The sequence below is a fragment of the Heptranchias perlo genome, chromosome 21 (genome assembly GCF_035084215.1).
Source record: "Heptranchias perlo isolate sHepPer1 chromosome 21, sHepPer1.hap1, whole genome shotgun sequence".
NCBI lineage: Eukaryota > Metazoa > Chordata > Chondrichthyes > Hexanchiformes > Hexanchidae > Heptranchias > Heptranchias perlo.
In genome coordinates, this window is record NC_090345.1 from 22,759,845 (window position 1) to 22,783,786 (window position 23,942).

The window sequence follows — 23,942 nt, forward strand, 5'->3', positions numbered from 1 at the left end:
CTGTAATTACTGTCTGGAGATGGCAAGTTCATTTCAGAAATCAATCACTGAATGTTATCCACTTTGTATCTGAGAAAGACAAATTTGAATATTTTCTTAATGGCGAGAGACTAGGAGCTGTGGAGGAGCAAAGAGATTTAGATTTCTATGTACACAAATCACTAAAAGCTGGTGCACAGGTAGAAAAAGTAACCAAAAAGATGAATGGAACATTGGCCTTTATCTCAAGAGGATTGAAATTCAAAAGTGAGGAAGTGATGCTTCAGTCATACAGAGCCTTGGTCAGACCCCATCTGGAGAACTCTGTTCAGTTTTAGGCACCAAACTCAGGAAAGATATATTGGCTTTGGAATAGGTACAGTACAGATTCACCAGAATGATCCCAGGGTTTAAAGAGTTAATTTATGAGGCCTTATGAGGTTGCATAAACTTGTCTTGTATTCCCTTGAGCTTAAAAGGTTTAAGGGATGATCTAATCGAGGTGTTTAAAATGATAAAGGCATTCGATAGAATAGGTACAAAGAAGCTATTTCCTCTGCTGAAGGAATCCAGAACAAGGGGGCAAAATCTTAAAATTAGAGCTGGGCATTCAGGAGTGAAATCAGGAAGCACTTTTTCACACAAAGGGTAGGACTATATAGTCTACGGAGTAGCTGTAACATAGCAAAAATGTCAAGTTTTTAAAAGATAAATAAAACAATATGCATCTCAAATGATCTTCAAATTGTGATGTTGGGAATACCGATTGTCTAGCTCAGTTTCTGTTCAACAAAAATATTTGTGATAATTTGTGTTAGAACAATGGGAATGTGTCTGAACGACCATATGATTCAGTGTGAGATCATAGAATTAATTATAATGATATTATGAAAGACCATATTGTAAGGACTGAATGTTTTCATTCACATTACAGCTACAACATGGTGGAGACATGCTATGTCTGAAATACTTTTCTTCTGAAGCAATCCGATTTGGTTTTATCATTACAGAGGTATAAAGAATAGCTACAATAAACAAGGCTATCCAAAATTATGTGCATTTCTGAAAAATGAATATTTAATTTTTTTTCTGCAATTTAGCTTGTTGAATCTGACAATAAAATTGTTATCTTGGGTTCAGATGACAAGTTCAAGCCTTGCTCCTCCAGTTTATGATATCTGAAACTCTCACAGCTTTCTTGCAATTGCCCCCATCCACCTATTATTGTCTCCATAATAGTCCCAGAAAATTAGTAGAAGTTGCTAAAACACATGTATTATTTCCTTGTAGCTTTGTAGTCTATTGACTATAATAGCACATTTATACTGCATCTTTGGTGTCAGTGCAGCAGGATTTTGATGTCACACCACTGCCAATCGTAGAGATTAATACTGACATGTTGTAGATGCTGAACATTTAATACCAGTATTGAGTCCACCTGGAAGAGATCGTCTTTTGGTTAGTGTTGTGCACTGACTGTGGTATAACTGCAGTCAGTGTATAATGAACTGGTTAATTTTTAAAAGCTTAGAGGGCCTGCTGGTCTGATATTCAGTTTCTATTGCATCAACTCTTTCCAATTATTAGAAACTTACTCATCAGTCAGAAGGTAGTAATCATTGCCCCACATGCGTGCAAAGCCCTGCTTCCCATTCAACCATGAGAGCAAGCAGAATTACTATTGTTGCCTGCTTATATTGCTTAAAAATAAATTGCATAATTTGTTATAGCATAACTGGGGCTCTCGTTTACTGGGATTTTGACCCAGTAACAACGCAGTATCATTGTTCTCACAATCCCATGTGATGAGTATTTACAAAATTGTAATTTGGTCATTTTCATTAAATGTTTTGTCAACTTTACAAATTTCTGGGACCATTATATCGGCAGTAACAGGTAAATGGGAACAATTGCAAGAAAGCTGTCTGAGCAGTTCAGATATCATAAACTGAAAAAGTGAGGCGTGAGTGGTTTGTTATCTGAACTCAAGATGATATTTTTATACTATACATAGCAATATTATTTAGAATACAAAAAACAAGTCTGACATTCAATTGCCATATGGGCAATACTAGCTGCCAGTTAGATGCTATCCTCAAGATCACAAGATAAATAGAGATAAATGCCAAGAATGATCAACATTGAAATTATCTGCCAGATAGGTTAGTGGATATGAAAACCTTTTGATTTATTCAAAATGCAGTTAGATGACCTGATAAGGTGCCTGCACATTTATTTTATCACGATGGATGAACTACCATAGGTCAAAAGATTTCCCTCATCTCTATTTATCTTGTGATCTTGAGGATAGGGGCAGCAAGTTGAAAATCTACCCCATTGAGTTTCTGAATCCGTCATTAAAGTAGATTAAGAGCAGTAGGCCCCCAGTATCAATTGCTGGGGAACTCCACTGAGTCCTTTCCCTCACCCTGACATCAGTCCCCCAATAAGTGCTCACTACTTCCCTCCTTTAGCCAATTTCTTATCCACATCCAGATTTTACTTGAATTTATATCGATTTCAGTTTAAGTTGCAGTTTTTCATGGGAACTTGATTGAAAACTTTCTGGAAATCTAAATATACCATTTCATATTCAGCTGATGGATCATGTCCTCACTGAAAGAATAAACTTGTGATATAGTCACTACAAGAGTTAATCTTGAGTGAATTACTGGGAAATAATACTGCTCTACATATAACATGCTATTATTATAACCTGACCAATTTCTATCATTGAACTCAGAATTTTTATAAGAGAAACATGCTGCAAACGTGCTATAATTCATTTTATTAGATGCATTATAGTATTGTAACTATGCATTGAATTAGAGTTTTTACCTTTCTTGCTTATATAGCATACATGTCTATTTGAAACAGTGAAGGTATACAATAACAATACATGATAAACCAACCCCTAATAAATTTTTTGACATCATTACAACTCCAACCAGAAGCCACTGACTCAAGCTCAGAAGAGGGAAGGTAAAACAGACGCTGTAGAGAGCGAATTTGTAAAGAGCGAATGTGTGGTATTTACTGTCCCGGGGCTAAATTGATTTAGAAGGGTCGAAGAGAATTTTCCTCAGCTCAGGCCAGGGTCAAGAAAGAGAACATGGAACAGGATACAATGGGCTGCAGCGCACGTCTCTACGTATATAATATTAGCAGAATCATGTTAAAGTAGTTTTGCTACCTGCTAATACAATCCACTTGTGGAAGAAGTATGTTATCCCTCACAGGTGCTTGGGCTGTCCTGGGAATAGATTGAATCTGACTCATTTAGACCACTGAGGAAGTCCATTTTATTTAGCCTGCCATGAATTCCTTTGTGATATTCTTAGACAGGAAGTACCCTGTAACTGAAAATAATCCAATAAATCAGATGCTTGAAGCAGGAAAGTATATTTCCAGAGGATTTTATAAATAGGGATGGTGACTCATCAGATCAAATCTATCATCAAGCTTCAGATACCCAAGGATAACAGTAATTCACCGATCTGTACAAAAAAATACTTGCCCCTCAACATTGGCCAGCATGCTTGCTGAGCTGGAAGATTGAAAAAACCTTAAAAATCTCTCCTAAAGAGGCAAGTGCAGTATAAATGAACCTGCTCCCAGCCTCTTCTACCTATTTCAGATGCTGTCAATCAGGGACCCAATGCAGTTATTCTAGGTTCGGACCTTGATGTTCACACGGCTGGGTTTCTGTGGGCCAATGAGAAGCTGTGACTATGCTCAGATGCCTGCAACTCCTCAAAGCATGAAAAAGGGCTTAGCTTTCCAAATTTTAGGCAGCCCAATTTCAGGGAATAGCCTGCAACCTGGACTGTCTCACAACCTGTGGACAGGCATGGAAACCACAGTTTCCCAGAGCCTGCCCTTCAAAGACCCCCAGAGAAGGTCGACGGGGGCCCAAAACACCTGATAATAACGGCGATGCTAACTATCTGGAAAGTTTTGCCAAAAACATTTGCCTGAGGAAGGAGAAAATCTCCGAAAGCTTGTGAATTTAAAATAAAATTGCTGGACTATAACTTGGTGTTGTAAAATTGTTTACAATTATCTGGAAAGAGATCTGCATCTCCCTGGAAACCCTTCAGGGCCTGTTGGTCCTTTCCCCAATCTGGATTAGGAATTTCCAGATGTATTTGCCACAGGTGGGTTCCTAACTTGACACAACAAAGACATGACCAGACTAAGTCAACATCTTGACAAAGGGTAGATTATGCCCTTCCAATAACTGACAGACAAGATCCATCTCACCCACCGAATCTATTCCACTACCTTCAAATTAAACACCTTCTCCAAGACCCAATTATGTTTGAAAAACTCCTACGAGAGACAAACCCCTTGGAACTGAGCCTCCACTCGCCATCAAACACCTGTGGCACATCTCCACTTTCGGTACCATGCTTGCTTCCAGATCATATGACAACACTGAAGGCCTCAAAGAGGTTTGGGAGCGAGACCTAGATAATAGAAGGAGAATGGGGAGAAATATGGAAGCAAACTCTCATAACTAACACCTGTAGCAAAATGCACCATAGAATCATAGAATCATAGAAAGGTTACAGCAGGGAAGGAGGCCATTCGGCCCATTGAGTCCACGCTGGCTCTATGCAAGAGCAATCCAGCTAGTCCCATTCCCCCCGCCCTATCCCCTATCCCCAGTAGAACTAGTCTAGTCACCCAACAGCGACTGCTCCTAGCATGCGCACAATGTATCAACATTGTTAACACACCAATATATTCCTCTGTATATCTCCATAAGTATCATGTTTTAAACTGCACAGTGACTATTGAATATGGCACAGGTGGAGGGGAAGATATTAAAGCAAATTTATGCAAGATACTATGCCCAGAGTACGAAATCATGGTTTTAACATTAGAAAACATGGAAAAAAGTCTTTCAGCCTATTGAGCCTGTTTTCTCCACAGAGATACCAAGCATGACTATGTAGAAATAAATTCAAAAAAATAAATTTTGGAAAAAAAACACGATCAAGATAACAACTCAATGGAGAACTCTTTCCGATTAACAAATATTTCGCTATCAGGTGCTCACAAGTGGAGTTAACTGCAGCATAATTTTATCTAGGTATTGTTATCATTATTATGATTGCCTGGTACAGGAGACCTGATGAGTAGCAGAGCGACAGGACTTGTTGGTATGCTTTGCACACCACCTGACATCATGGCTATCCGTTTCCTGCTATTGAGCATTGAAGGCAGTCTTCATAGGTACAGAAACATAGAATATGGAAAGAAAATTTGAAGCAACACACCTTGAAATGAAAACTCCATTAATCCTATTGCAGCTTCGATAGTAACGCTTGTTCTATTTGAGAGAGATTAATACATCAGAGATGTGTTACTACTGCAATATGAGACGCTAGACTATTAAGTGTCTCATCTTCTGGGTTAGTTGGTGTACCACACAAATTGAGGACTCAAAGTAAAAATTCTTTGTTGAGTAATTTTGTTATGGTTGGGAATCAAGCATTAAAACACACACCTGACACATTTTCCACCAACGTTGGAAACAGGCTGTTATTTTGGAACTTTAAACAGTGGGCAGCCTTTTTGTTCCCTAACTTAATGTACGCAAGTAAGGGTTGAAATTTGGCTTGATCATGTGAGCAGCTGTGGCTTGATAACAGCAACAACATGAACCATTTGTGTAATGTTGCATACTGAAGTTGTCTATTCTTTAAGTAACTTTGATGCTGTTGGAAATAACAGGTGCTTTTATATTCAGTACCAACTTGTTTTGATTCTTATGTGTAAACAGGAGCCATGGTACCATTCAGAAATGATTTCACACTGTGGATTTTATTTTGAACTCAAAGCTATTCAAGAAAAGAAAGGGTCCAGTTACAGCTTTTTCATGCAGGTATGGTAACAATTACATTTTTTTAGCCTGTAAACTGCTGGATTGTATTTAGACCCTTTATGGAAAGTATTCCTTTTAGAGCAGTCGCTTTATTATTTTCACATTAAAATTATAGGATGGAAACTGTAGGAACAGATGACTCTAATGTGAAGTAAAACTACCGTATCAGCTGGTTGTAATAAAGTAAGCTGATATAATAATAAGGGAGCCATGTTTCCACTGTAACTTGTAGTACCAGATTTCTTCCATCACGATTGCATTTCAGAATGATTGTCCAACATGTAGCATTTAGATAGGTACAACAGACAGACATGAACAGTTGATTAGATTAATGTCATATCCACCCCTTTCTTCACATTGTGGCTATTTTCCACAAATAACTAAAATACAGTTTAAGCCAGTGTCTGCTCATCAGCGCGTTGATAGAAAATGATTGTTTTTCACAAGCACTGGTAACATGCCCTTTGAGAATCTCTGGTGGTAATTCCAAATTTGGCACTGGTCCAGGGTGAAACTTGCTTAGTTACATTGCAGTGTTTGTTCCCAGATTACAAATACCACTATGGCAGTGGAAAAACTATTCAGCCTACTGAAGGGAAAGTTCCTGGCAGTATGTCTTATTTTATTTTTACTGTGTCATTTTATTGGTATTTAATAAACACAGAGCTATGGATAATGTAAATATCAACAGGCTATATAACATGGTCTCTGAGCATAGAAATAGACAAACATAATACAAAATTAACCACCTTCAAGTGAGACCAGGCGGCAGAAGAATATTTACCCTCCAAGGTTGGTGGATTAGTGGATAAATGGAACATTCCCAGCAAAAGTAGTTGATCCTGCAGCAATTCATTCCTTTAAAGAGCTAGATAAATATCTGTTAAGGGATGCAATTGAAGGTTATGTGGATGAGTATAGTTGGAAATGATTGATTGAACATGAGCTACTGTGGTCATGTAACTGTCATGTCATTGGAAAGCAAATATCCAAGGTCCATAATGTGGATTGTAAGGCTGGATAAATGTTCTGGAGTTTTGCTTGACTGCATTTGGGGGCAGGGAGTATCTCATGCCTGGTATCTCTGTGGAGAAAACAGGCTCGATAGGCTGAAAGACCTTTTTCCATGTTTTCTAATGTTAAAACCATGACTTAGTATTTTGGGCATAGTATCTTGCATAAATTTGCTTTAATGTCCTCCTCTCCACCTGTGCCATTTATAAATAAACATTGTCATGAGCAGACCTGTGCAAAAGAAAAAATGATAGGTAAAAGGTACAAAAAGCAAAACGAGGCTTTAGGAAAGTATGCTTATTGATAAAGAGGAGGAATTGTTACGAACTGGCAATGAAACTTTGAAGGAGAATCTATGGCACCAGGAGAGACAACCCGGGTAAAGAGATACAACTTGGTCAAGAATTTCCTGGATCACACTTACACAGATATTGTCCTGAAATTTATATTGGTTTCCATGCCAATCTTGCTGACGGGATCTTACGCCCAAATTTCCTGCGGAGCTCATTTGCCTATCTCGGAACATAAAAACCACCGTCAAGCAAGCGCAAATGCAGCGCCACCAATCGGGGAACTGTATCGGGCTGCTGTCTTTTGTAATAGCGCCTCATTCTCAGAATCTCTTACCTGTGTTGCTTTTCTTCCTCTCTTTTATTATGCAGAACGGGGTATGCCCATTGGGAAGGCAATTCTAGCTGCTTCGTCCTTCTGTCTGCGTTGGGGCGGGGCTGGGGGAGGGGGGGAGGTCAGAGGTCTGAAAAGTTTCGGGTGCACAGAGACTGACAGCACTTTGGTTAAATATAGTGCAGGTCCCAATACGAATTTGTTTTAAAAAAAATGCCAAGTTAATCGCTATCGAAATCTAGAAATCTCAGTTATGCCAATACCAGGTGACTTTGGGCCATGATGTGTCTAAATCTTTGGGTGTAAATCTAAAACAGCATATTATTTGTGCACATCCAGGAAACTTGCATAATCTGGTCTCTTGCATGAGAGGTAGAGCTTTTTAAATGAGTGGCAGAGGGTTTTGTCGGGTATATCTCGGAAGCAGCGCAAACAATCAAGGAAATTCTCACACAGCGGTGTGTCAGCGTAGAACCAGCGTAAATCGGTTACGCACAAATTTCCTCGAAGAAAGTGGTAAAACTCTGCTATTACAACGCCGTTACACCGAAACTTTCCAGGACGTTCCAGGCCTTGTGTAGGAAAAGAGAGCTGGAATTTAAATACTACTTCAGAGCCCCAATTTTGAGATGACAGCAAAATTGTGTTTAAACTGGACTGTGGTGTTTGCATGTGCATATGCTTGTGTGTATGTGTTTATATCAACAGCTCAAAAGACTTGGTCTCATCTAATTTTGCAAAATTTGTACCTCCCCCTAATTTGAATAGGCTCCCAGTGCACAAAAACATGCCTAGATAGTAACTTTGCTGGGGGACAGAAAAGCCAGCGAGATGACAGCTCTCAAAGGACTACACCTTATCATTTAAAGGGGAGGTTGTGGTGGTGGTACATAGACTGTTTCATTGTGTCAAAGCTGCATGGCGCACTTGTCTTGCAAGTGGAGGTGGTTGCTGAGGAACAGGAAGCAGCTGCTAAGGCGTTTCTCTGCTAAGGGGTTTCTCAGTGGGAGCAACTGCCATGCCTGGAGAGGATAGCCCTGATCTTCCTATCCATCCATCAAATAACACAGGGAATGTAATATTCCATGTTATGAAGGAATATTGTCTGCTTACTGGATAATGGCTATTGACATACATAACGATGTTACTATAGTCAAACACCACTTGAATATTAATTGAGAGGAAACTCTTTCTATTAATGTTGGCCATTGGGTTGATATGAGAAGCTGTGACTCCCCATGAGTGCCAATTATGATGTTCTGCACTCAAAAAACCCTGCCAGCTGGTAAAAGTTTTGTGCCTGTCCAGCTATTGCCTCTCTCTACAAAGACAGTGATGAAGATGTTGCTCCTTGCAAACATAGCATTTGTTACTTGCTTAATACGTGAAGCCACTCTCAAGTAAAGACTCCAAACTGCACTACAGATTGGCTGATCTGGTAGATGTCGCCTCTGACAGCTTAGAGGGATCCAGAAGCATAAAAGCATAATATTTTGATAACCTTCATTGCTTTGTTACCATGCCTTTGTTACCTCTAGACTCGACCATTCCAATGCTCTCCTGGCCAGTCTCCCAAGTTGCACCCTCTGTAAACTTGAGCTCATCCAAAGACCAGTTGGGCCAAAAGGCCTGTTTCTATGCTGTAGACTTGATGTAACTCGATGAAACCCTTATCCATGCTTTTGTTACCTTCAGACTGGACTATTCCAATGCTCTCCTTCCATCTTCTGCCCTCTGTACACTTGAGCTCATCCAAAACTCTGCTGCCGGTATCCTAACTCGCACCAAGTCCTGTTCAACCATCACCCCTGTGGACACTGACCTTCATTAGCTCCCGATGAGGCAATACCTTGATTTTAAAATTCCATTCCTTGTTTTCAAATCCCTCCATGGCCTCGCCCCTCCCTATTTCTGTAACCTCCTCCAGCAGCAAGAGCTATTCGCAAAGCCTAAAAAAAATTGAAACTTTGAACAGCAGTCATGCAACAACTATTTCCATTTATGGAAGCAGTTGGAATAAATCAAGTCACAAATTTCTTGGTATACCCATTTTATATGGGTGAAGTCAGTACCAGGGCAAAGTCCTCTGAAGTAAAATACTGATAGGCTCTAAGTGAATAATTTTGAGCTTCTACTGAGGCTTTGCCAGGTAACCTCCCCTACAGCCACAAAAGTCTTTGCTGCAAATTGAAGCATTGCTTCACCCCTAGTGTACAAACTTACAAGAGATTGTGGCCCCCAGTGAGACTCTGCTCCTAGCATGGAGGCTTGTAAGATGTACCCTCAGAAGTTAAAAGCGCCTGGACACTGGAACAGGACCATGGACTTTAAAAAAAACATCATCTGCCCACTCACAGTGCTCCAAATTCTCATGGGTAATTAATTCTATGAAAGGAGACACTTGCCCTAAAATATCAAGAATTGAATGAAGAGTTTGCCACTAATCAATGTGATGTGCGAAGTTGAAGTAGACATCTAGACAAAAATAGATTTTCAGCATTCAGGCATGGAACAGTTAACTAACAGGGTCTTAGGAATTTTACTAAGTCCTTAAAGGACACAATCTGCCATCTTACTGGAAGAAGTAACAATGGTTTCTTAAGCTTCTCTCCAGATGTGGTTCTGGAACTTAAGTTCTCCCCACCAATCACGAATCAAGAAGTTCTCACAGGTGACCAAATCAGGCCTGTAGTAACAGTGGCAGCTTGCCCAATGTTACCTTCAAAACAGCACAAAACTTCCTTCGGAAGCAACTGCAGGAAAAATTGAATGCACTTCCTAAGCAAACAGACAAATATTATGCATAGTTAACCCTGCCTGTACAGAACAAAATTAGCAAATTGAATTTGTAAGAGGTCCTAATTCTAGTTGCTTTTTAGTATCAAGGTTAGCCAAACATTAATTTTGATATGGTTGTGCCAAGTTATTTCAATGTAGAGATAACAAAACTCAAGAATATAATTTACTAACCTAGCATGAACTTTCAGTGCATATTTTGGATTATGATTACTGGTTCTTCCCTGCTTTTCTTTGGCTGTCCTACCTCTGCATCTCATTGCAGAAATAAAGCAGTGCCATGTTGGCCTATAATTTCCTCTGTTTGAAAAAAACACAAGAGGAAAAATGTCCACTTTTCTTTGCAGTTTATGATCTCTTAATAAAATCACAGAATTGCATAGCTTTGTAGTGATTGTTTTTGGAGAATGTAATTTTATTAGTAGTAATGAAAAATAATAGCCAATCACAATGTATCTGTAATATGATCTTTAATGCTTCTCAAGCAGTTAACAGACCGAACATGTGGCAAAGTTTGTCAGTGTTCAAGTTTTTTCGGACCAGGCCCTGGACGCACTGGTAACCAATGTAATGAACCACCATAAACAGATTTGGGTGAGGGCAGCCCTCACTCGAAACATGCAAAGGAGGCAACTTAGCATGGCAATTTGATACTGAAAGAATGAACTCCCTGTCAATTTGGAGAATTCAGCAGGAGGTCTGGAAGAAATTGTGCAACTTAAAAAAAAGTGGGCACACATAAGGCATAAGGTAGGAGCACAAACAACATATGGACATGAAGGAAAACAGCAGGGTTAAAGACAAACATGTAAAAATACAACATTGATGGAGAAATGTTGATAAGGAGATGGCAAGTAAGGTTGTCGAAGTGAAAAAGTTATATATGTTGTGATGGGGAAGAGAATGTACTACATGAAGGAGTTTCCATGGTCCAAATAATCCTGTCTCAATCCCCACAACTCTTATGCTTAAAGGCAAAGCTGGCATATAACCAGGCCCGTAACGCTCAACAAATGGTGGATCATATAACTCAATATGTACGAGAGAAGAATAGTTGAATTATTTGGACAATCTACAAGACATTTGAATTATGGAGATTTGAAAGATGCATGGAAGTACTGGTATGTAATCATCTGATATTTGATTTGCAAGATATGTTACATCAATTTGTTCATACACACTGATTGTGCAAAAGTGCACAGAACTGTATATAATGACACTTCAGTACCCAAATGGATAAGTGTGTTCACATATTCAATGTACCATCTGCTTTCTTTACAGAGCAAGGAGAACTTAGTGGTCCCTAAGGGACACCTGAACACTGCTAACCTAAATATCAATCATCTTCTCTCCAACTTGAAACAATCACTTGCACAGATACACGCACTGCAAGCGAAGATCATAGTCAAGTTGAGGAAGAACCACAGGGTGAGTCACCGAAAACTGGTGAGTCAGGAGTACCTGTGAGTTGCTAAGTGCCCCATCAGGAGTCGATAAGGATTCAGCTTGGGCAGGCAGGGCGAGATCCAGCATGCTGAGTACCCCTCCTGAATTTCAACAGCATCTGACTGGGCCTGCTTTTCAATGGAGGATGATGCAACACCAGACCCATGTTGAAGAGTCACTTGCCTCCATACACGTGACCAATGAAAGATGGTATAATTAGGGTGGATGCATTGTTGTCTTCACTGCAGTGTGTAATTGAGCAATGACATTGTGCGGCACATAAGCAGCCAGCAGGCACCCATGTCAGCACAAATTCTGTGTTATCATGCAGCTCTGCACAAATGACAGTGAGGTCCACCATTGAAAACAATGAGCCCATAGTGAAAAGGAGACACTGGGCACTGATGCAGATCTAACAGGATTAATCGCTGTTACAGGTTACAGAGCTTCTGTATCCCGTGCAGATCATCAGAAGGCTTTTCAACTACCCACCAGTACTACTACTCCTTAGTCATCCACTTTGAGAGGAAAAATAAAAAAGCAAAATATTATTTGAATGGAGAAATACTACAAAATGCTGCGGTACAGAGGGATCTGGGTGTCCTCGTACATGAAACACAAAAAGTCAACATACAGGTGCAGCAGGTAATCCGGAAGGCAATCGGAATATTGGCCTTTATTTCTAGGGGGATGGAGTATAAAAGCAGGGAAGTCATGCTACAACTGTACAGGGTGCTGGTGAGACCACACCTGGAGTACTGCGTACAGTTCTGGTGCCCTTATTTAAGGAAGGACATACTTGCATTGGAGGCAGTTCAGAGAAGGTTCACTAGATTGATTCTGGGTATGGAAGGGTTGTCTTATGAGGAAAGATTGAACAGGTTGGGTCTATACTCATTGGAGTTTAGAAGAATGAAAGGAGATCTTATTGAAACATACAAGATTCCGAGGGGACTCGATGGGGTAGGATGCTGAAGATGTTATCTCTCAGGGGAGAATCCAAAACTAGGGGGCATAGTCTCAGAATAAGGGGTCGCCCATTTAAGACAGAAATGAGGAGGAATTTCTTCTCCCAGAGGGTCATGAATCTTTGGAATTCTTTACCCCAAAAAGCTGTGGAGGCTGAGTTATTGAATACATTCAAGGCTGAGTTAGACAAATTTTTGATCAGCAAGGGAGTCAAAGGATATGGGGAAAGGGCGGGAAAGTGGAGTTGAGGTAAAAATCAGATCAGCCATGATCTCATTAAATGGTGGAGCAGGCTCGAGGGGCCGAATGGCCTACTCCTGCTCCTATCTCTTATGGTCTTATGGCTAAGGGAGACTTAAGGCTCGACATTTGCACCCCCAAGCGGGTGCATTCGTGGCGAGGGGCTGCAAAAATCGGGGATTCTCGGGGCAGGTCTGGAGCCCGGCTCCAACCCGCCGACTTCCGGGTTCCCCAGTGACGCGCTGACATGCGCGCGCAGCCCCCGCATGTGGGACTCCTGCCGGCAATTAAAGCCGGCAGGATGCCACTTAAGGTAATTATTTAGGTACTTCAGGTCGTTTACAGACCTGGTTAACATGATATTTTAGGAGGGGTGGGATTTTCAAGTCAACTGGGACTGTTTCCCGTACTGGAGGAAACACTCCCAGTTCAAATGGACGTGTTGCAGCCATCAGCCTGTGGCAGCTGCAAAGGTCCATTTGACAGGTCGGGGGGGGAGACCCTCGCTCATAGCAGGAGGCCACTCTGTCACTTTGGACAAAGTTTGGCCTCCACCACCCTCCTCCTAACAAAATTCACAAACTTGCACTCTTACCCCGGTGTCCAGACACATTTACCTACCTTGCGGACCCCCTCAAACGTACATCTTCTGGATGGGGGCCGCTGTAGCTGCAGTCATGATCTCCTCAGAGGACGAACAGCATCACCAGCCTCGCCGGCCACTCCGTCCACCTCTGACACGTGGAGCTCCACAACACAGTGCAGAGAGAGATGCATCGCAGAAGGCACTACCCTCGCCACAGGGTCTACAGACCGAGGCTCAGCTTCCTGGACCTCTCTGAGCAGCAGTGCACATGGAGGCTCAGAGTCACTCGACATATAGTCGTGGACATCTGCAGCCTCATTCATGCCGAGCTGCTCCCGGCTGGCCCGAGCACCATCTTCTTACCCGTCGCTGTCAAAGTCACTACTGCCCTCAACAACTTCTCTTTCGCATCCTTCCAGGGTGCCACCAGGAACATCGCTGACGTCTCTCAGTCATCTGCACAGAAGAGCCCTGCAAATACACCTACACCCACTCTGCAGTGACACAATGGGTGGTATCAGTTGTGGGTCTTCATAGTGATTATCAGGAAAGGACATTATTGCACAAACCAGACAAGATTCGCAAAGACGTGGCAGTAGTGGTGACAATATAATATGTTGTGTGAGTTGATCAGAAATTAAATATAAGTAAAAACCATGACAAACCCTCAAACACCCTTGAGCATCTCCTTCATGCTCACGACACGTTTGCCTTACACTTCCTACTGCACATATGTGATGCATGCCCTGTGGCTGCAGCACAAGTAGTGGCAGGTTGAGTGAGGCTGACCGTGAAAGAGATGCATGAGAGGGTGAGTATGAGATAGAGCCATGAGATTGTATGAGGATTGGGTTGAGTGGTAGTGGCGGGATGAGTACTGGCGAGGTGAGTAAGTGCAGGTAACATGAGGATGAGCTTTGAGTGGGTGTGAGGAGTGATGTGATAGAATAGTGTTGGCTGTGCAGAAGGAGATGTGGGGTGGGGGCGGTGATGTGGCAGACGGAGTGCAGGGGAATGAGTAAGTGTACTCACTTTGGCTGACCTACTTAGGTCATTGAAGCGCCTCCTGCACTGTATGCAGGTGCGCGATATGTTAGTGGTGCAGGTGACCTCCTCTGCCACCTCGAGCCACGCCTTCTTGGTGGCAGAGGCAGGCCACTTCTGCCCGCCGGGGAGAAGATCTCTGTCCTCCCCCTCCTCCTCACCCCATCCAATAATACCTGGAGTAAGGCATCATTAAACCTGGGAGCAGCCTTCCCCCTGGGCTGCTCCATGCTGTAATTTTTCCGATTTTCTGCAGCATCAGTCAGTGGAGGACTGCTCCTTTAAATAGGGCTCCTCCGGCTGACAGCCTATGCTGCGCATGCGCAGTCCGCCCGCTGCGCAGCTTTCCAGCGCGAAACCTGGAAGCAAAGGTAGGTACCTTCAATCAAGCTGCGATCGCGTGCGGAGCACCCCGATTTCACTGGGCGCGTTACCCATGCGCCCAGTCGACCCCCCCGCTGCCAACCCGCAGCCCTTAGTATCGTACACATCAACAAGCAACATGGAGACATTCCCGACACAAGGGGCAATCACAGCAGTTAAATACATTCATCACAAGTGCTAAAAAAACTTAATAAAATTAATTTACTTTAAACATATCGTTCACTGTGCAAGAAAGAAAGGCAGATAAACAAAGTGACTGACACGTGATGTCCCCTATGGCATTCTTCATGGATAGTTAGTACTCCTCCATCAAAGCTTTCCTGGTGGGTCTGAGCCTTCAGATGCACTGCTCCTCTGTCATGCTCAGGTGGCTGAATCCATTTAGCTGTAACAGACGTCACACTTAAGTTCAATTTGGTCCTGTTAGCATACATAATTTGTACATTGAAGTGAAGCAGGGAAGTTTATATCTTAATTTTTAGACCCTGGCAACAGTTTAGGCCCTTATTTGACCATTGTGTACTTTCCTGAGTGCGTGCATGTTGGACTGCACTGGCCTGGAAGTAATATCAACTTGTTCTAGTTACTAGAGACTTTTGGCTTTCCTTACTGACTATTATTTTGGCAAAGATGCTTGCAGTTCACAGAAGAATAAAATCTGCAAAGTCAAGGACAGGCAGTTGATTTTTGCAAAAATAAAACAATATAGAGAGAGAGAAAAATATTAGTGGCCAGTATTGTATGTAATTATTAAATTAACACACAAAAAGATCGAGCCAAATGCTTTTACAATTAGAGCCGTTAATGCACTGTATTGACTGTTAGGTATGCCCAATATTTGCATTTATTACACAAATTGGTGAATAATATATGTATTCTTCTGTTTCAATATGTTCTAGCTTCATTTAATTGAGCATTTTCATGTCAGTTAGAAATTCAGAGAATAAAATTCACTGAACCCTCACAGATGCAAGAAATTCCTTCTGGTTTCACTTATATTAAATAAATAAATTCATTGATATTTCCAGAGACTAAATCATACAGACTCAAGTATACCTTTTGGAATTACTGAACGCAATGCTTTCAGCTTACGACACGAACGTGAAGTGAAATATGAGATTCAAGTGCAGACAATGGTAGATGAACAATGGCAAGTCTTTAGTACTGGTCATCTGTGCCAGAAATTTGGTGTTACCAAAAAGTCCTGCCAAAGTCAGGTAAGTTATTATTTCAGTGCCTTAAACAATGATTTCCCACAGGTTTTTTTTATCCTACCGATAATTGTAGAAGTTCTGGTGAGGGAGAGGGTTCCTCTGAGGAGTGCAGCCAGAGCCAAGTCCCACAGCACCATGGGTGGCGCAGCTGTACAGAGGGGGAGGGGAAAGGGCAGGAGAGCAATAGTGATAGGGGATTCAATAGTTAGGGGAACAGACAGGCTGCAGACATAATTCCAGGATGGTATGTTGCCTCCCTGATGCCAGGGTCAAGGATGTCACTGAGCGGCTGCATAACATTCTGAAAGGGGAGGGTGAACAGCCAGAGGTCATGATCCATATCGACATAGGTAGAAAGAGGGATAAGGTCCTGCAGGAAGAGTTTAGGGAGTTAGGAAAGAGAGTAAGAAGCAGGACCTCAAAGGTAGTAATTTCCAGATTGCTCCCGGTGCCATGCGCTAGTGAGTATAGAAATAGGAGGATAGGGCAGATGAATGCATGGCTGGAGAGATGGTGCAGGAGGGAGGGCTTTAGATTCTTGGGGCATTGCGACAAGTTCTGGGGGAAGTAGGACCTGTACAGGCCAGATGGGTTGCACCTCAACAGAGCTGGGACCAATGTCCTTGCGGGAAGGTTCGCTAGTTCTGTGAGAGAGGGTTTAAACTAATTTGGCAGGGGGATGGGTACCAGGATGTAGCATTGGAAAGGAGAAACAAAGTGCACAAAGGATTGGGAGAGACAGACAGCACTCGAGTAAGAAATAGTACGGTATTAGATGGGATCAGACTAAGAGAGAATACAAGAACGACTAAGGTAGGTTTACAGTGCATGTATGTAAATGCATGAAGCGTAATAAACAAAGTTGGTGAGCTGCAAGTGCAATTAGCCACATGGGAATATGATACTGTGGTGATAACGGAGACCTGGCTCAAAAAAGGGCAGGATTGGGTACTAAATATTCCTTGATAAAAAAGTGTTCAGGAAAGATAGGGAAGGAAAGAAAGGAGGAGTGGGGGGTGGCAGTAAATGGGTAGTAAGGGGAAGGTTGAGACCGATTAGGGATCAAAAAGGAGATCTACGCATGGAGACAGAGGGCATGGCTGAGGTACTAATTGAGTACTTTGCATCTGTCTTTACCAAGGAAGAAGATGCTGCCAAAATCACAGTAAGCGAAGATGTAGTTGAGATACTGGATGGGCTAAAAATTGATAAAGAGGAGGTACTAGAAAGGCTAGCTGCACTTAAAGTAGATAAGTCACCTGGTTAGGATGGGATGCATCCTAGGTTGCTGAGGGAAGCAAGGGTGGAAATTGCGGAGGTACTGGCCATAATCTTCCAATCATCCTTAGATACAGGGGTGGTGCCGGAGGACTGGAGAATTGCAAATGTTACACCCTTGTTCAAAACAGGGTGTAAGGATAAACCCAGCAACTGTGGGTCAGTCAGTTTAACCTCGGTAATGGGGAAACTTTTAGAAACAATAATCCGGGACAAAATTAACAGTCACTTGGACAAGTGTGGATCAATAAAGGAAAGCCAGCACGGATTTGTTAAAGGCAAATCGTGTTTAATCAGCTTGATTGAGTTTTTTGATGAGGTAACAGAGAGGGTCGATGAGGGCAATGTGGTTGATGTGGTGTATATGGACTTCCAAAAGGCGTTTGATAAAATGCCGCATAATAGGCTTGTCATCAAAGCTGAGGCCCATGGAATAAAGGGGGCAATGGCAGCATGGATACGAAATTGGCTAAGTAATACTAAACAGAGAGTAGTGGTGAATGGTTGTTTTTCAGACTGGAGGGAGGTATATAGTGGTGTTCCCCAGGGGTCGGTACGAGGACCATTGCTTTTTTTTGATATATGTTAATGACTTGGACTCGGGTGTACAGGGCACAATTTCCAAATTTGCAGATGACACAAAACTTGGACGGGCAGTGAACAGTGAGGAGGATAGTGATGGACTTCAAGAGGACATAGACAAGCTGGTGGAATGGTCAGACACATGGCAGATGAAATTTAACGCAGAAAAGTGTGAAGTGCTTCATATCGGTAGGATGAACGAGGAGAGGCAATATAAACCAAAGGGTACAATTCTAAAAGGGTGCAGGAACAGAGAGATCTGGGGGTATATGTGCACAAATCATTGAAGGTAGCAGGGCAGGTTGAGAAAGCGGTTGAGAAAGCATATGGGATCTTGGAGGTTAGAGGCATAGAGTACAAAAGCAAAGAGGTTATGATGAATCTTTATAAAACACTAGTTCAGCCACAACTGGAGTATTGTGTCCAGTTCTGGGCACCGCTCTTTAGGAAGGATGTGAAGGCCTTTAGAGAGGGTGCAGAAGAGATTTACTGGAATGATTCCAGGGATGAGGGACTTCAGTTACGTAGATAGACCGGAGAAACTGGGGTTGTTCTCCATAGAGCAGAGAAGGTTGAGAAGAGATTTGATAGAGGTATTCAAAATCATGAAGGGTCTGGACAGAGTAGATAGAGAGAAACTGTTGCCATTGACGGAAGGGTTGAGAACCAGAGGACATAGATTTAAGGTGATTGGCAAAAAAAACCAAAGGTGACATGAGAAAAAACTTTTTTACACAGTGAGTGGATATGTTCTGGAATGCATTGCCTGAGGGGTGGTGGAGGCAGATTCAATCATGGCTTTCAAAAGGGAATTGGACAAGTACTTGAAGGGGAAAAATTTGCAGGGTTACGGGATAGGGCGGGGGAGTGGGACTAGCTGGATTGCTCTTGCAGAGAGCCAGCATGGACTCAACAGGCCAAATGGCCCCCTTCTGTGCTGTAACCATTCATTCAAAAAAGTTAAACATAATCATTGACAATCAACAAACTAATATTCCATTATGTGGTACAATGGATGCAGTCATTGCCAATTTAGTTATAATATTATTGTCCGCTAGGGGGCATTGTAAATGATGATGGTGAAACCAGGTATAGCAACAACAATAAATGTTAAATTGAAATGTTAATTTTTTTAATTTACTGAATACAGAGTATTGCTCTATGTGTGATTTATGGAAAGTCTGACACTGTTTTTATGTTGTTCTTCGACCATCCACTCCTACAGTATAGACCACCGTAGCAGACGTAAACCTGACAATGTTTTTAACCAGTGGCAAGGAAGATCTCTTGTTCACTGAGTATTCCTGGCTGCTGCCGATCTTAATGGGGCCAATAAATGCAGCAGTAGCATGTTTCGGTGGTGACATCATGATGTTATCAGAGAATCATAGAAAATTTACGGCACAGAAGGAGGCCATTTGGCTCATGGTGTCCACGCCCGCTGAAAATGAGCCACCCAGCCTAATCCCACTTTCCAGCACTTGATGTGTAGCCTTGTAGGTCATGTCACTTCAGGTGCACATCCAGGTACTTTTTAAATGAGTTGAGGTTTTTGCCTCTACCACCCTTTCAGGCAGTGAGTTCCAGACCCCCACCACCATCTGGATGATAAATATTTTCCTCAACTCCCCTCTAATCCTTCGACCAATCACTAAATCTATGCCCCCTGCTTATTGACTTCTTTACTAAGGGAAATAGGTCCTTCCAATCCACTCTATCTCGGCCTCTCATAATTTTGTACACCTCAATTAAATCTCCCCTCAACCTCCTCTGTTCCAAAGAGAACAACCCCAGCCTATCCAATCTTTCCTCATAGCTAAAATTCTCCAGTCCTGGCAACATCCTTGTAAATCTCCTCTGTACCCTCTCTATTGCAATTACATTCTTCCTGTGATGTGGTGACCAGAACTGTACACAGTACTCAAGCTGTGGCCTAACCAGTGTTTTATACAGTTTCAGCATAACCTCCCTGCTCTTCTATTCTATGCCTCAGCTAATAAAGGAAAGTATTCCATATGCCTTCTTAACCATCTTATCTACCTGTCCTGCTACCTTCAGGGATCTGTGGACATGCACTCCAAGGTCCCTCACTTCCTCCACACCTTTCAATATCCTTACATTTATTGTGTACTCCCTTGCCTTGTTTGCCCTCCCCAAATGCATTACCTCACACTTCTCCGGATTGAATTCCATTTTTTTTTATTCGTTCATGGGATGTGGGCGTCGCTGGCGAGGCCGGCATTTATTGCCCATCCCTAATTGTCCTTGAGAAGGTGGTGGAGAGCCGTCTTCTTGAACCGCTGCAGTCCGGGTGGTGACGGTTCTCCCACAGTGCTGGTAGGTAGGGAGTTCCAGGATTTTGACCCAGCGACGATGAAGGAACGGTGATATATTTCCAAGTCGGGATGGTGTGTGACTTGGAGGGGAACGTGCAGGTGGTGTTGTTCCCATGCGCCTGCTGCCCTTGTCCTTCTAGGTGGTAGAGGTCGCGGGTTTGGGAGGTGCTGTTGAAGAAGCCTTGGCGAGTTGCTGCAGTGCATCCTGTGGATGGTACACACTGCAGCCACAGTGCGCCGGTGGTGAAGGGAGTGAATGTCTAGGGTGGTGGATGGGGTGCCAATCAAGCGGGCTGCTTTATCTTGGATGGTGTCGATGTTCTTGAGTGTTGTTGGAGCTGCACTCATCCAAGCAAGTGGAGAGTATTCCATCACACTCCTGACTTGTGCCTTGTAGACGGTGGAGAGGCTTTGGGGAGTCAGGAGGTGAGTCACTCACTGCAGAATACCCAGCCTCTGACCTGCTTTCGTAGCCACAGTATTTATATGGCTGGTCCAGTTCAGTTTCTGGTCAATGGTGACCCCCAGGATGTTGATGGTGGGGGATTCGGCGATGGTAATGCCGTTGAATGTCAAGGGGAGGTGGTTAGACTCTCTCTTGTTGGAGATGGTCATTGCCTGGCACTTGTCTGGCACGAATGTTACTTGCCACTTATGAGCCCAAGCCTGGATGTTATCCAGGTCTTGCTGCATGCGGGCTCGGACTGCTTCATTATTTGAGGGGTTGCGAATGGAACTGAACACTGTGCAATCATCAGCGAACATCCCCATTTCTGACCTTATGATGGAGGGAAGGTCATTGATGAAGCAGCTGAAGATGGTTGGGCCTAGGACACTGCCTTGAGGAACTCCTGCAGCAATGTCCTGGGGCTGAGATGATTGGCCTCCAACAACCACTACCATCTTCCTTTGCGCTAGATATGACTCCAGCCACTGGAGAGTTTTCCCCTGATTCCCATTGACTTCAATTTGCCACTTTTCTACCCATCTGACCAGTCCACTGATATCTTCCTGCAGTCTACAGCTTTCCTCCTCACTATCAACCACACGGCGAATTTTTGTATCACCTGCAAACTTCTTAATCATGCCCCCTACATTTAAGTCCAAATCATTAATATATATCATAAAAAGCAAGGGACCTAATACTGAGCCCTGCGGAACCCCACTGGAAACAGCCTTCCAGTCACAAAAACACCCGTCGACCATTACCCTTTGCTTCCTGCCACTGAGCCAATTTTGGATCCAACATGCCACTCTCCCTTGGATCCCATGGGCTTGTACTTTTTTGACCAGTTTGCCATGTGTGATCTTATCAAAAGCCTTGCTAAAATCCATGTAGACTACATCAAATGCACTCCCTCATTGACACTCCTTGTTACCTCCTCAAAAAATTCCATCAAGTTAGTCAGACGCGACCTTCCCTTAACAAATCCATGCTGACTGTCCTTGATTACTCCATGCCTTTCTAAGTGATTGTTTATCTTGTCCCTCAGAATTGATTCCAATAATTTGCCCACCACTGAGGTTAGACTGACTGGCCTGTAATTACTCGGGCTATCCCTCAGTCCCTTTTTAAACAATGGTACAAAGTTAGCAGTCCTCCAATCCTCCGGCACAATTACTGGATCCAGTGAGGATTGGAAAATGAAGGTCAGAGCCTCCGCCATTTCCTCCCTTGCTTCTTTTAACAGTCTAGGATACAGTTCATCCGGCCCTGGTGATTTATCTACTTTCAAAGATGCTAATCCTCTTAATACTTCCACTCTCACTATGTTTATCCCATCCAATATTTCACACTCCTCCTCCTTAACTACGTCTGCATCATCCCTCTCTTTTGTGAAGACAGACGCAAAGTATTCATTAAGAACTATACATCTTCCGCCTCCCCACATAGGTTACCTTTTTGGTCTCTTTTCGGCCCCACTCTTTCCTTAGTTATCCTCTTGCTCTTAATGTATTTATACAACATCTTTGGGTTTTCCTTGATTTTACTTGCTAATATTTTTTCATGCCCTCTCTTTGCTTTCCTAATTTCCTTTTTAATTTCACCCCTGCACTTTTTATACTCCTCTAGACTTTCTGTAGTATTTAGTTCTCGGTGTCTGACATAAGCTTTCCTTTTCTGCATTATCTTACCCTGTTTACTCCTTGACATCCAGCGGGCTCTAGATTTGGCAGCTCCACCCTTTTTCTTTGTGGGAACATGTTTACTCTGCACTCCTTGAATCCCTCCACTGCTCTGACAGTCAAGTAGCTGTTTCCAGTCAACTTTTGCTAAATCACTTCTTGGCTTAGTAAAATTGGCCTTCCCCCATTTGAGAACTTTAACTCCTGTTCTATCTTTGTCCTTTTCCATTGTTGTGTTATGACATACAAAGTCCACAACATCTGGCCAAAATGTCACGACCAGCCTCTGCATGCATGGAATATTGGGCCCTCACAATGCAGCCTGTTTTCAGGAAGATTGGCTGCACATTACAAAACTTAGGTCGCAATGTAAAAGCAGCTTTTGTGTTCTCTTATAAAGTCTTGTTTTTATCATTCTATTTGTGTCAAAGAAGTTTAATGATCTTTATGTTTTCCTCAGGTCCTGTTGGTGGCTGAACTGACGATGCCTGTTTATGTGACCTTTGCTCTTCTTTTTCCTGTATCTTAAAGAGACAGAAAGCAAACCATTTTGAAATGCGTTGAAAAATTTGAGTGAATGGAACACCACTGTTTAAATAACAATTGTTTGGTTTGGAAATTTCACCTTCGAGGGAATGTAAATTCCTCTTTACCTCTGTGAGTTATCTGGTAGTAAAAGTGTATCTGCAAAACTATTGCGAACTTTCTTTTTTGCCAAGACACCACACTTGAATGGTGAAGCATTTTAATTGTGGAAGATAGTAATGTGAAGTGCCAGGTAGAGAACATGAGAAACTTTAAACAAGATCAGAAAATGGTACAAACACTCAGCAGGTCAGGCGACATCTGTGGAGAGAACAGAGGAATTGATATTTCAGGTGTAGACCCTTTGTCAGAAACCTTATAGTATAGATATATAAAATCTCAAAATGTTAGAAATATCAACTAAAAACAGAGAATGCTGGAATTGATTTATCTGCTAGGTATTGCCAGCATCATTTGATTTTATTTCAAATTTATTAACATATTGAGCTACTTTTCACATTGAAGGTAATTGAGAGATTCTGATTTTTCATCTGACAATAATGGTCAGATCAAGTTACTAGTTTCTCTTTTTTTCAACTCTGGTAGTAGAGAGCTATGTTGGAAAAGGATTATAGTCCTCACAATGTGTACTGGCAGCAGATGTAAGATTGGTTAGAAACTGATATTTGTTCCCAATGTGATGTACATCCCCTGTCCCATGCTCAAGCAGTATGTGAAAACAGAACCCTGTAATCAGCATTCAGGATTCCTGCCTTGAGTTTTGTCAAAAAAAAATCAGAAAATGCACACTTTCCCCTTGCTAAAACAGATAGCCCACTGTTCTTCACTTATGGATGGAACAAATAACTGTGACTATGTGTGAACCTCACACATATTGGTAAAGT

At 42.4% G+C, this 23,942-nt stretch overlaps 1 protein-coding gene across 1 annotated transcript in view; it reads left to right on the forward strand.

The window, feature by feature from the left end:
- btbd16 (BTB (POZ) domain containing 16) overlaps positions 1-23,175 on the forward strand; it is a 63,087-nt gene extending 39,912 nt beyond the window's left edge. The window contains exons 6-8 of the mRNA XM_068002281.1: positions 5,771-5,872; positions 16,004-16,192; positions 22,973-23,175. Coding sequence (XP_067858382.1) covers positions 5,771-5,872; positions 16,004-16,192; positions 22,973-23,041 — 360 coding nt within the window. The 3' untranslated portion in view covers positions 23,042-23,175. The remainder of the gene's footprint in view (positions 1-5,770; positions 5,873-16,003; positions 16,193-22,972) is intronic.
- Positions 23,176-23,942: the final 767 nt, after the last annotated feature.